The sequence below is a fragment of the Nerophis ophidion genome, linkage group LG02 (genome assembly GCF_033978795.1).
Source record: "Nerophis ophidion isolate RoL-2023_Sa linkage group LG02, RoL_Noph_v1.0, whole genome shotgun sequence".
Classification (NCBI taxonomy): Eukaryota; Metazoa; Chordata; class Actinopteri; order Syngnathiformes; family Syngnathidae; genus Nerophis; species Nerophis ophidion.
Genome location: NC_084612.1, coordinates 7271899 through 7286344, shown reverse-complemented (window position 1 = coordinate 7286344; position 14446 = coordinate 7271899). Strand labels below are relative to the sequence as shown.

General features: G+C 39.4%; 1 protein-coding gene across 4 annotated transcripts in view; it reads right to left on the bottom strand.

The window, feature by feature from the left end:
- nod2 (nucleotide-binding oligomerization domain containing 2) overlaps positions 1–13188 on the bottom strand; it is a 36150-nt gene extending 22962 nt beyond the window's left edge. Inside the window, exons 1-2 of one of the 4 annotated variants that reach the window (XR_009802468.1) lie at positions 13049–13188; positions 8159–8815 (exon numbers count right to left, since the gene is read on the bottom strand). Coding sequence is in view for 2 of the 4 variants with exons in the window: in XM_061876991.1 (XP_061732975.1) it covers positions 8159–8644 (486 nt within the window). In the remaining 2 variants the exon portion in view is untranslated. Of the gene's footprint in view, positions 1–8158; positions 9091–13048 lie in introns of those variants that run through there. The other 3 variants (XR_009802467.1, XM_061876991.1, XM_061877000.1) reach the window with 3 other exon arrangements.
- Between the last annotated feature and the right edge of the window lie 1258 nt (positions 13189–14446).

The window sequence follows — 14446 nt, the reverse complement described above, 5'->3', positions numbered from 1 at the left end:
AATTTCAATTGTTACCAGTGTTGTCCCGATACCAAAATGTATTTCGGTACACTTTCAGTACTTTTTAATACTTTTCTAAATAAAGGGGACCCTAAAAAATGGCATTATTGGCTTTATTTTAACAAAAAAAATCTTAGGGTACATTAAACATATGTTTCTTATTGCAATTTGGTCCTTAAATAAAATAGTGAACATACGAGACCTTTTCTTTTATTAGTAAGTAGGCAAAAAAAAATACTCCCAATTTGTCTGCTGACATATGCAATAACATAATGAATAATTTTCTATTCTATTATTTTGTAAAAAATTAAAAATGAATTTCTAATCTACTTGTTCATTTACTGTTAATATTTGCTTTCTTTCTCTTTTACCATGTTTTATCTACACTTCTGTTAAAATGCAATAATCACTTATTCTTCTGTTGTTTTATACTTTACATTAGTTTTGGATGAGACCACAAATTCGGGTATCGGTCTGATACCATATACAAACCCCGTTTCCATAAGAGTTGGGAAATTGTGTTAGATGTAAATATAAACGGAATACAATGATATGCAAATAATTTTCAACCCTTCATTCATTTAAATGCACTACAAAGGCAACATATTAGATGTTCAAACTGATAAACATTTTTTTGTTTGCAAATAATCATTAACTTTAGAATTTGATGCCAGCAACATGTGACAAAGAAGTTGGGAAAGGTGGCAATAAATACTGATAAAGTTGAGGAATGCTCATCAAACACTTATATGGAACATCCCACGGGTGTGCAGGCTAATTGGGAATAGTTGGGTGCCATGATTGGGTATAAAAGCAGCTTGCATGAAATGCTAAGTAATTCACAAACAAGGATGGGGTGAGGGTCACCACTTTGTAAGCAAATTGTCGAATAGTTTTAGGACAACATTTGTCAACGAGTTATTGCAAATAATTTAGAGATTTTAACATCTACGGTCCGTAAAATCATCAAAAAGTTTAGAGAATCTGGAGAAATCACTGCACATAAGCGATGATATGACAGACTTTTGATCCTTCAGGTGGTACTGCATCAAAAACCGACATCAGTGTGTAAAGGATATCACCACATGGGCTCAGGAACACTTCATAAAACCACTGTTAGTAACTACAGTTGGTCGCTACATCTGTAAGTGCAAGTTAAAACTCTACAATGCAAAGCCAAACCCATTTATCAACAATATCTTGAAACGCCGCAGGCTTTGCTGGGCCCGAGCTCACCTAAAATGGACTGATGCAAAGTGGAAAGGTGTTCTGTGGTTTGACGAGTCCACATTTCAAATTATATTTGGAAACAGAGGACGTGGTGTCTTCCAGAACAAAGAGAATAATAACCATTCGGATTGTTATAGGCGCAAAGTTCAAAAGCCAGCATCTGTGGTGGTATGGGGGTGTATTAGTGCCCAAGGCATGGGTAACTTACACATCTGTGAAGGCACCATTAATTCTGAATGGTCCATACAGGTTTTGGAACAACATATGTTGACATCCAAGCAATGTTATCATGGACGCCCCTGCTTATTTCAGCAAGACAAGTGTTACAACGGCGTGGCTATGTAAAATAAGAGTGCAGGTACTTTCCTGGCCCGCCTGCAGTCCAGACCTGTCTCCCATCGAAAATGTGTGGCGCATTATGAGCCGTAAAATACAACAGCGGAGACCCCGGACTGTTGAACGACTGAAGCTCTACATAAAACAAGAATGAGAAAGAATTCCACTTTCAAAGATTCAACAATTAGTTTCCTCAGTTCCCAAACGTTTATTGAATGTTGTTAAAAGAAAAGGTGATGTAACACAGTGGTGAACATGCCCTTTCCCAACTACTTTGGCACGTGTTGCAGCCATGAAATTCTAAGTTAATTATTATTTGCAAGAACACTATACCTACTGTGAAGCATGGGGGTGGAAACATCATGCTTTGGGGCTGTTTTTCCTGCTAAGGGGACAGGACGACTGATCCGTGTTAAGGAAAGAATGAATGGGGCCATGTATCGTGAGACTTTGAGCCAAAACCTCCTTCCATCAGTGAGAGCTTTGAATGGTTGACCAATTATTAATTTTCCACCATAATTTACAAATAAATTCTTTAAAATTCCTACAATGTGAATTCCTGGATATTATTTTCACATTCTGTCTCTCACAGTTGAAGTGTACCTATGATGAAAATTACAGACCTCTGTCATCATTTTAAGTGGGAGAACTTGCACAATCGGTGGCTGACTAAATACTTTTTTCCCCACTGTAGCCCCACTTTTATTGTCATTTTCTAAGCCAAAACGTGTTAATTCTCCTTTTTCTGTCTACACACATTGTCTGTTTCTAAGTACTCCGTGATTGTGCGCTGCCGAACATGCTCCTCTGCTCGTAAAACCAGCAATGTCCCGAAGGTGACGATGACGCGCCGTCATGCTTGTTTAAAAAAGAAGGGCGGGTACTTTTTAGAGGCGGTATAGTACATGATTCATTAGATTCGTGGTACTATACTAGAACGGGTATACCGTATAACCCTAGTATAGTACAATGTACAATGAGGAATAGGTTGATGAAGGTTATGAACATTTTTTAAACAGGTTCATAATACTTTATGACAAACATTGTCCATGGAGGCTACTCAGCAGTAAGCAGAGAAAGAATAATCAACCATGGATGACAAAAGTATTAAAAAATGCTTGTAAGAAGAAGAATACACCATATAGAAAATGTATACTACAAAGAACTACAGAGGCAGAAGTTAAGTACAAAAAGTATAAAAACAAGTTAACAAACATACTACGATCATGTAGAAAAGAATTATTGGACAGGAACAAAAATAATATGAGAGCAACATGGGGCATTGTCAATAGCATTATTAAAAATGGCACTAAGAGGGATTACCCTAAATACTTCTTAGATGGAAATAAACATAATGACAACATAAAGGAAGTAGTTGAAAGCTTTAATAATTACTTTGTAAATATTGGACCGAAATTGGAAGAAAGGATTCCAGACCCAGTTTCAATTGAGGACTATAATGATACCATAGAGCGAAATCCCAACTCCATGTTCCTCAGTCATGTGACACAGGAGGAAATAGTTAAAATCGTGAAAAAATGTAAATCTAAGACTTCAACTGATTGTAACGGAATTGATATGGAAACGATAAAAAAGGTTGTTGAAGAGATCTCAGGACCATTAAAGGGGAACATTATCACCAGACCTATGTAAGCGTCAATATATACCTTGCAGAAAAAAGACCATATATATTTTTAACCGATTTCCGAACTCTAAATGGGTGAATTTTGGCGAATTAAACGCCTTTCTGTTTATCGTTCTTTTTGCGATGACGTCAGAAAGTGACGTCTCCGAAGAAATACAGCCGCCATTTTCATTTTCAACACATTGCAAACATTGGGTCTCAGCTCTGTTATTTTCCGTTTTTTTGACAATTTTTTGGAACCTTGGAGACATCATGCCTCGTCGGTGTGTTGTCGGAGGGTGTAACAACACTAACAGGGAGGGATTCAAGTTGCACCACTGGCCCGAAGATGCGAAAGTGTCTGCCGCCAGACCCCCATTGAATGTGCCAGAGTGTCTCCACATTTTACCGGCGATGACAGACATGGCACAGAGATGTATGGATAACCTGCAGATGCATTTGCAACGATAAAGTCAATGAAATCACAAAGGTGAGTTTTGTTGATGTTGACTTATGTGCTAATCAGACATATTTGGTTGTGGTGTGACTGCCAGCTAATCGATGCTAACATGCTACGCTAATCGACGCTAACATGCTATTTACCGGCGGAGCTAAAGCAGACATGACACAGAGATGTATGGATAACCTGCAGATGCATTTGCAACGATAAAGTCAACGAAATCACAAAGGTGAGTTTTGTTGATGTTGACTTATGTGCTAATCAGACATATTTGGTTGTGGTGTGACTGCCAGCTAATCGATGCTAACATGCTACGCTAATCGACGCTATCATGCTATTAACCGGCGGAGCTAAAGCAGACATGGCACAGAGATGTATGGATAACCAGCAGATGCATTTGCAACGATAAAGTCAACAAATTCACAAAGGTGAGTTTTGTTGATGATGACTGCCAGCTAATCGATACTAACATGCTATGCTAATTGATGCTAACATGCTATTTACCGGCGGTGCTAAAGCAGACATGGCACAGAGATGTATGGATAACCTGCAGATGCATTTGCAACGATAAAGTCAACGAAATCACAAAGGTGAGTTTTGTTGATGTTGTTGACTTATGTGCTAATCAGACATATTTGGTTGCGAAGTGACTGCCAGCTAATCGATGCTAACATGCTACACTAATCGACGCTAACATGCTATTTACCAGCGGTGCTAAAGCAGACATGACACAGAGATGTATGGATAACCTGCAGATGCATTTGCAACGATAAAGTCAACGAAATCACAAAGGTGAGTTTTGTTGATGTTGACTTATGTGCTAATCAGACATATTTGGTTGTGGTGTGACTGCCAGCTAATCGATGCTAACATGCTACGCTAATCGACGCTAACATGCTATTAACCGGCGGAGCTAAAGCAGACATGGCACAGAGATGTATGGATAACCAGCAGATGCATTTGCAACGATAAAGTCAACAAATTCACAAAGGTGAGTTTTGTTGATGTTGACTGCCAGCTAATCGATGCTAACATGCTATGCTAATTGATGCTAACATGCTATTTACCGGCGGTGCTAAAGCAGACATGGCACAGAGATGTATGGATAACCTGTAGATGCATTTGCAACTATATTACGTTTCCTTCCACCCACATTTAATGCAAAAAAAACACTTACCAATCGAAGGATTTAAGTTGCTCCAGTGTCACGAGATGCGAAAGTCCTGATCGTTTGGTCCGCACATTTTACCGGCGATGCTAACGCAGCTATTCGGCCATGCTATGGCTATGAATAGCGTCAATAGCTATTCGCTCAATAGCTTCAGTTTCTTCTTCAATACTTTCATACTCCAACCATCCGTTTCAATACATGCGTAATCTGTTGAATCGCTTAAGCCGCTGAAATCAGAGTTTGAATCCGAGCTAATGTCGCTATATCTTGCTGTGCTATTCGCCATTGTTTGTTTACATTGGCAGCACTGTGTGACGTCACAGGGAAATGGATAGTCACATCGCAAATAGCGAAAATCAAGCACTTTAAAGCTTTTTTTAGGGATATTCCGGGACCGGTGAAATTTTCAAAAAAACTTCAAAAAATACAACAAGCCACTGGGAACTGATTTTTATTGTTTTTAACCCTTTTGAAATTGTGATAATGTTCCCCTTTAATGTATATTAGTAACCTATCATTTCAAACAGGTACATTTCCCCAAAAAATTAAAATAGCAAAAGTTGCACCAATTTATAAGACTGGAGACAAACATCTATTTACAAATTATAGACCTGTTTCTTTACTTCCACAATTTCCTAAAATCATTGATAAACATTCTGAATGTATTCACCCATTCATTCTTTCATTCTCAAAATAATCTTACTTATCTCATCGTATGGAATAAAACTTCAACAATTATTTATTTATTTATTTGTATTTAATTACTTATGGAGTATATTGTGAAGACATTGAGAACAGGAAGTGAACAAAGGTTTTAGCAACTGTTATGTAAAAGAAAAGGGGCAGGATTAAATAAGCTCTGCTTCTTCCTACTCCTTTTTGAACATGTTGAAAAGAGAAAGTGGAAATTGTGATGTGTCATGATGTATGCTTGCATGTTCGAAATAAACTCATACTCATACTCATAGTAGTACACGCAACAAGGTCATTTAAAGGGGGCGGTCGGCACTAGTTAAAGGGGAACATTATCACAATTTCAGAAGGGTTAAAACCAATAAAAATCAGCTCCCAGTGGCTTATTTTATTTTTCGAAAGTTTTTCCCAAATTTTACCCGTCCTGGAATATCCCTAAAAAAAGCTTTAAAGTGCTTGATTTTCGCTATCTGCGAAGCCACTGTCCATTTCCCTGTGACGTCACATAGCGATTCCAATACAAATAATGACGAATAGCACAGCAAGATATAGCGACATTAGCTCGGATTCAGACTCGGATTTCAGCGGCTTAAGCGATTCAAAAGATTACGCATGTATTGAAATGGATGGTTGGAGTATGGAGGCAGATAGCGAAAACGAAATTGAAGAAGAAACTGAAGCTATTGAGCGAATAGCTATTGACACCATTTGGCCATCTTTGCGTTAGCATCGCCGGTAAAATGTGCAGACCAACCGATCAGGACTTTCGCATTGACACTGGATCGACTTAAATCCGTCGATTGGTAAGTGTTTGTTTCGCATTAAATGTGGATGGAAGGAAACGCTGGATGTAAATATACTTTCAAATATACATACAGTTAGCCTGAATAGCATGTTAGCATCGATTAGCTGGCAGTCATGCCGCGACCAAATATGTCTGATTAGCACATAAGTCAATAACAACAACAACACTCAAATTTGTGATTTTGTTGACTTTATCGTTGGGAATGCATCTGCTTCGAGTGTCGCAGGATATCCAGACATTTTTGCCATCTCTGCGCCATCTCTGTCGTAGCATCGCCGGTAAAAACCAAACGGGGGACTTTTGCATCTCTTGACACTGGAGCAACTTAAATCCGTCGATTGCTAAGTGTTTGTTTGGCATTAAATGTGGATGGAGGGAAAGGCTGGATGTAAATATAGCTACAAATGAGGCATAATGCTGCAATATGTACACACAGCTAGCCCAAAATCATATGTTAGCATCGATTAGCATGCCGTGCTAATCGATGCACATTCTACATAGATCACCTTGAATCCGTTCCTGATCGTGTTGTTACACCCTCCGACAACACACCGACGAGGCATGATGTCTCCAAGGTATCGGAAAACAGTCGAAAAAACGGAAAATAACAGAGCTGATTTGACCTGAGGCGTCTGATGTGTAGGGGAAAATGGCGTTGAGTACCGATGTGACGTCACGTTCTGACGTCGTCGTTCAGAGAGGCATAAACAGAAAGGCGTTTAATTCGCCAAAAATCACCCATTTAGAGTTCGTAAATCAGTTTAAAAAAATATACATGGTCTTTTTTCTGCAACATCAAGGTATATATTGACGCTTACATAGGTCTGGTGATAATGTTCCCCTTTAACAATTTAGTCTTAGTAGATCACACGCAACACGCCCACTCATAGTACACCCAATTTTATAGTTTGCACACGCTGTATAGCGAGTGGTATTTGGATCTTGGTAGCCCATAGTACAGGGGTCGGGAACCTTTTTTGGCTGAGAGAGCCCGGAAAACCAAATATTTCACAATGTATTTCCGTGAGAGCCATATAACATTTTTAAAGACTGAATACAACTAAATTTGTGCATTTTTAAGTATGACCAACATTTGTAGAGTATAATAAGTCTCTTATTCCTTTTAACAACATTGTTATTATAAAAGTTAACCAATAATACATATAATACTTCTTACCATTAATGCGACATCTTGAACAGGTGCGGTAGAAAATGGATGGTTGGATTAAAATGCATGGGAATGTTTTATAATTTGAACGTTATTTTTGAAACTGTGATTACCAGCGGAATTATTCATTACTTATCGTGTTAAGCAATGTCAACTAAGATTGATCTGAGAGCCCAATGCAGTCATCTGGCTCTAGAGCCATAGGTTCCCTACCCCTGGTTTAAGCATTAGACACCTTTTTTACCTGCACCCTGCCTCCCGCTGTTTCCCACATCTACAAAGCAATTAGCTACCAACTGCCACCTACTGATATGGAAGAGTATTACATGGTTACTCGGCATAGCTCGGTTGGTAGAGTGGCCGTGCTAGCAACCTGAGGGTTCCAGGTTCGATTCCCGCTTCCGCCATCCTAGTCACTGCCGTTGTGTCCTTGGGCAAGACACTTTACACACCTGCCCCCAGTGGCACCCACACTGGTTTAAATGTAACTTAGATATTGGGTGTCACTTTGTAAAGCGCTTTGAGTCACTAGAGAAAAGCGCTATATAAATATAATTATCTGAGAGCCATATGTAGTCATCAAAAGAGCTACATCTGGCCCTAGAGCCATAGGTTCCCTACCCCTGCCATAGTGAACATAAAAATGTGATGTATTGAAAGACAAGCGGTACCTGCTGAGAGGGGGTGTGTATTGGCAGCCGTACTTCATTGCAGTCCTCCGAGGTGAAGTGTCCTGTTTCACGCAGGACTTCTAACGCGCCGTCAACACAGCCTTGCAACTTGCCAACCAGGCTCGGTCTTTGACTGAGAAGAGCTTCACTGGACGTCTGGTGGGCTCCTCTGCTTTTTTCCACCCGTGAGACGCCTTCGGAGACGCAGAGTCCCGCTCCTGGACCTTCAGGGATGGTCCGTTGCAGAGCGGCGACAAAAAGCTGGCAGACGGCCGAGCCCTTGGTGTAAACGATGTCCAGCAGGTGTCGAGCGTTGGCGTGAAGCGGTCTTCCCTGGACTTGGATGCTCTGGTATTCCTCCCACGAGAGCTCCCCGTGGGCCAGGAGGACGTCCAGAACCCTCTCTAGGTGCTCCGACGAGCCGCTGCTGCACACGGCGGCGAGTATCTCAGTCCTTTGTTTCAGCACAAACTCCTGGGCCATCATAGGAGACGTCCGCCAGGAAGACGCGGCATGGTTCAGAAAATGAAGCCCCAAAAGTCCTTTCTCTTCATGTGAGTCCTAATGGTGTAGTGTCATCATGTCTTCGCTCCTTCCTCATTCCAGACACTTGAAATTCTTCAGCAAATATGACTCAACAGGCTTAAACACGGCGTCCTAAGTCAAACAAACACAATGTCAAGTGACGTGTATATGTGAGTAGGCAAAAGTTGCTCAAACACCACTTCCTTTTTTTAGTTTCTTTCAGGGCAACGGTCCTCTCATTCAGGAAGTAGTTTGTTTGTACTCTAGTTCTCTTTCCAGCGTCCACCCTGTGGACACATTATGTCAGGGGTGTCCAAAGTGCGACCAGGTGGCCACTTGAGCTAGTTTTCTATTGGCCCTCGACGGGATTTGAAATGTTAATAATTTATTATTAATGAGATGCATTTTATTAGATATATAGTCACTGTTAGGAATATGTTCCACTTTAGTAGAATAAGGTAAGGAGTTCTCTGCTTGAGGAACAAAACACAACGAGTCCACCCTGTGTTTGTATCTCTGCACATGCACAAACATAGCATACTAGTTTTGATGATGAGAAGAGGTGCCAGGTAAGAGATTAAGTGAAGATAAAATGTTTCAAAAACACGCAGATTAACTTGAGGAATAAAACCCAATGAGTCCACCCTGTGTTTATATCTCTGCACGTGCACAAACATAGCAAAGTAGTTTCGACGATGAGAAGAGGTGCCAGGTAAGAGTTAAGTGACGATAAAATGTTTCAAAAACATGCACATAAACTTGAGGAACAAAACACAATGAGTCCACCCTGTGTTTGTATCTCTGCACATGCACAAACATAGCATACTAGTTTCGATGATGAGAAGAGGTGCCAGGTAAGAGATTAAGTGACGATAAAATATTTCAAAAACACGCAGATTAACTTTTGGTTTCTTTAAACTGTGCACAAACATAGCATACTAGTTTTGATGATAAGAAGAGGTGGCAGGTAAGAGATTAAGTGAAGATAAAATGTTTCAAAAACACGCAGATTAACTTTTGGTTTTGGGAAACTGAAGGCCAGGCAAGTCTGCTTAGGAGAGGTAGCATGACAAACCCACGTGAAGAGTGGACCCATCGAGGAATAACACAAGCTTGCACATCAACACTAAAGGTTTCCTTGAAAAAAATAACTATCGCAATTAAGGTAAAAAAAATAAAAATAAACATTTTGCTATAATTTGTTGTTGTGGTTTTTTTTTTAGGATTTTTTTTACTAGAAAACAAACACTTGATATCAACCTTGATTAACATAAAATGCATAGCTAGTTGTGTGTCTATACCAGGGGTCAGCAACCCAAAATGTTGAAAGAGCCATATTGGACCAAAAATACAAAAAAATACATCTGTCTGGAGATGCAAAAAATTAAAGTCTTATATGAGTGTTATAATGAATGCAACCCATGATGTAAGTGTCTATATTAGCTATATTAGCCGACTACCAAAATCACTTTAAGAGTGTTATATAAGCGTTATAATGAAGGCAACACATGATGTAAGTGTCTATATTGGCTACATTAGCCTACTATCAATGGCTGACGCAAATCTTTGTTGACAGAAATGTTTATTTGTTTTTACTGTAGTTCCCTTTCCAGCATCCACCCTGTGAACACGTCATGTCAGGGGTGTCCAAAGTGCGACCAGGTGGCCACTTGAGCTAGTTTTCTATTGGCCCTCGACGGGATTTGAAATGTTAATAATTTATTATTAACGAGATGCATTGTATTAGATATATAGTCACTGTTAGGAATATGTTCCACCTTAGTAGAATAAGGTAAGGAGTTCTCTGCTTGAAGAACAAAACACAATGAGTCCACCCTGTGTTTGTATCTCTGCACATGCACAAACATAGCATACTAGTTTTGATGATGAGAAGAGGTGCCAAGTAAGAGATTAAGTGAAGATAAAATGTTTCAAAAACACGCAGATTAACTTGAGGAATAAAACCCAATGAGTCCACCCTGTGTTTGTATCTCTGCACGTGCACAAACATAGCATACTAGTTTTGATGATGAGAAGAGGTGCCAGGTAAGAGATTAAGTGAAGATAAAATGTTTCAAAAACACGCAGATTAACTTGAGGAATAAAACCCAATGAGTCCACCCTGTGTTTGTATCTCTGCACGTGCACAAACATAGCAAAGTAGTTTAAACGATGAGAAGAGGTGCCAGGTAAGAGTTAAGTGATGATAAAATGTTTCAAAAACATGCACATAAACTTGAGGAACAAAACACAATGAGTCCACCCTGTGTTTGTATCTCTGCACATGCACAAACATAGCAAAGTAGTTTAAACGATGAGAAGAGGTGCCAGGTAAGAGTTAAGTGACGATAAAATGTTTCAAAAACACGCAGATTAACTTTTGGTTTCTTTAAACTGTGAACAAACATAGCATACTAGTTTTGATGATAAGAAGAGGTGGCAGGTAAGAGATTAAGTGAAGATAAAATGTTTCGAAAACACGCAGATTAACTTTTTGATTTCGGTATACTGAAGGCCAGGCAAGTCTGTTTAGGAGAGGTATTATGACAAGCCCACGTGAAGAGTGGACCCATCAGGGAATAACACAAGCTTGCACATCAACACTAAAGGTTTCCTTGAAAAAAAACAACTATCGCAATTAAGATAAAAAAAATAAAAATAAACATTTTGCTATAATTTGTTGTTGTGTTTTTTTTTATAGGATTTTTTTTACTAGAAAACAAACACTTGATATCAACCTTGATTAACATAAAATGCATGGCTAGTTGTGTGTCTATACCAGGGGTCAGCAACCCAAAATGTTGAAAGAGCCATATTGGACCAAAAATACAAAAAAATACATCTGTCTGGAGATGCAAAAAATTAAAAGTCTTATATGAGTGTTATAATGAAGGCAACCCATGATGTAAGTGTCTATATTAGCTATATTAGCCGACTACCAAAATCACTTTAAGAGTGTTATATAAGCGTTATAATGAAGGCAACACATGATGTAAGTGTCTATATTAGCTATATTAGCCTACTATCAAAATCACTTTAAGAGTGTTATATAAGCGTTATAATGAAGGCAACACATGATGTAAGTGTCTATATTAGCTATATTATCCTACTATCAATGGCTGAAGCAAATATTTGTTGAATGAAATGTCTATTTGTTTTTACTGTAGTTCTCTTTCCAGCATCCACCCTGTGAACACGTCATGTCAGGGGTGTCCAAAGAGAGACCCAGTGGCCACTTGAGCTAGTTTTCTACTGGCCATTGACGTGATTTGAAATGTTAATAATTCATTATTAATGAGATGCATTCTATTAGATATATAGTCACTGTTAGGAATATGTTCCACCTTAGTAGAATAAGGTAAGGAGTTCTCTGCTTGAGGAACAAAACACAATGAGTCCACCCTGTGTTTGTATCTCTGCACATGCACAAACATAGCATACTAGTTTCGATGATGAGAAGAGGTGCCAGGTAAGAGATTAAGTGAAGATAAAATGTTTCAAGAACACGCAGATTAATTTAAGGAACAAAACACAATGAGTCCACCCTGTGTTTGTATCTCTGCACGTGCACAAAAAGAAGCATACGCGTTTTAATGATGAGAACAGGTGCCAGGTAAGAGATTAAGTGACGATAAAATGTTTCAAAAACACGCAGTTTAACTTTTGGTTTCGGTAAACTGAAAGTTAGGCAACTCTCCTTAGGAGAGGTAGCATGACAAACCCACGTGAAGAGTGGACCCATCGAGGGATAACGCGAGCTTGCACGCATGTACATCAACACTAAAGGTTGCCTGAAGAAAAAAAATATCCCAATTGAGGTGATAAACAAAACAAAAAACATTTTGCAATATTTTGTTTTTGTTTTTTATACATGTCAACCTTGATTAACCTAAAATGCATGGCTGGTTGTTTGTCTATACCAGGGGTCGGCACCCCAAATTGTTGAAAGAGCCATATTGGACCAAAAATACCAAAAAAATACATCTGTCTGGAGACGCAGAAAATTAAAAGTATTACACGAGTGTCATAATGAATGCAACACATGATGTGTCTATATTAGACGACTATCAAAATTACTTTAAAAGTGTTATATAAATGATAAATGTCAGGACTGTGACTTGGATTTATTTTGCTTCTTCTACGCAAAGGATGATTCGCACGGGTGAGTACATATTTTATTTATACACTATAATACAAAAAAGGCAAAACAAAGGTCGCGTTCGGTGGCGGATAATAATCTTTTCTAAAACTTTAAACAAAAACAGCACAAAGGCAGGACTATCTACAAACAAACAGAAGATACTATTAAAGGCACAAGGCAAAACCAAAAACTAGCACTGAGGCATAAATACAAAGAAGTCTTACATGGCGTGGTCAAACAACAAACAGTGTGGCAAAGCCTGAGGGTCCGGCAAGGAAAGGTAGGTGTGTGGTCATGAGGGTTCAACACAGTCCAGTAGGTAATAGTTGAAATAGCCAGGCCGAGGAAAAGAAAACAAATGACTTAAATACTGCTGTGGTACTTAGAACCAGGTGTGAGAGGCTGAGGATCGGGGCGTGACTAGGGGGACCAGGTGGAAACTAATGGGTTGGCATGGAAACAAACAAAACCAGGAAATGCAAAATGTGAAGCAAGAGTCCAAAAACAAAACAAAACATGATCAAAGATAAACCCAGATTAACAGGCATGACAATAAATGGGTTGTACTTGTATAGCGCTTTTCTACCTTCAAGGTACTCAAAGTGCTTTGACACTACTTCCACATTCACCCATTCACACACACATTCACACACTGATGGAGGGAGCTGCCATGGAAGGCGCTAACCAGCACCCATCAGGAGCAAGGGTGAAGTGTCTTGCTCAGGACACAACGAGGTTGGTACTAGGTGGGGATTGAACCAGGGACCCTCGGGTTGCGCACGGCCACTCTCCCCTATGAGTGTTATAATGAAGACAACACATCATGTAAGTGTCTATATTAGCCTCCTATCAAAGGCTGACACAAGTCTTTGTTGACAGAAATGTTGTACATCATATGTTAGATTAGATTAGATTAGATAGTACTTTATTTATTCCGTCAGGAGAGTTCCTTCAGGAAAATTACAATTTTCAGCACAATCCCATTCAAGGTCAGACAAACTTTACAGGGAGACAGAACAGGATCGCTGACGGGTCTGCCGGCTTCCAGCGCCCCTTACAAAAAAGAGAAAATAATAGAAGATTAAAATAAAATATAAAAAATCGGTCTTAGCCTGGGCCCTGGAGTGGGGGTGCAGACTGAGGCCAAGGGAAAAAAACAACAACAAAAAAAACAACAACTCATAGCCATAGTACACATCCCTCTTACATGTGTGTAAGAGGGAAACATCAAACATCAAAGAAAACAGAAGACATTAAAGACATTAAAGCAGCAGATATAACCAGACACTTCTACATAAAGCTATGAATAAAAAGTAAAATAAACATATCCACTGTGGTGGCCTCTGCGGTGTTCCACGCCATTGTCTGCTGGGGTGGAGGGAGCATGGCCAGAGACAGAAGCAGACCCAACAAAGCAACCAAAACAGCCGACTCCACTCTCGGCCAGTGTCCAGTCCGCATGGATGAGCGAGGATACGTCCAAGGTGACTGAGGTGTCCGACACCTGCTCACCCAGTCGCCTTAGTAATAAATACTTATTTAAGGATTTTAATTTTTTGCAGCTTCAGATATAATTTTGTTTTGTATTTTTGGTCCAATATGACTCTTTCAACATTTTGGGT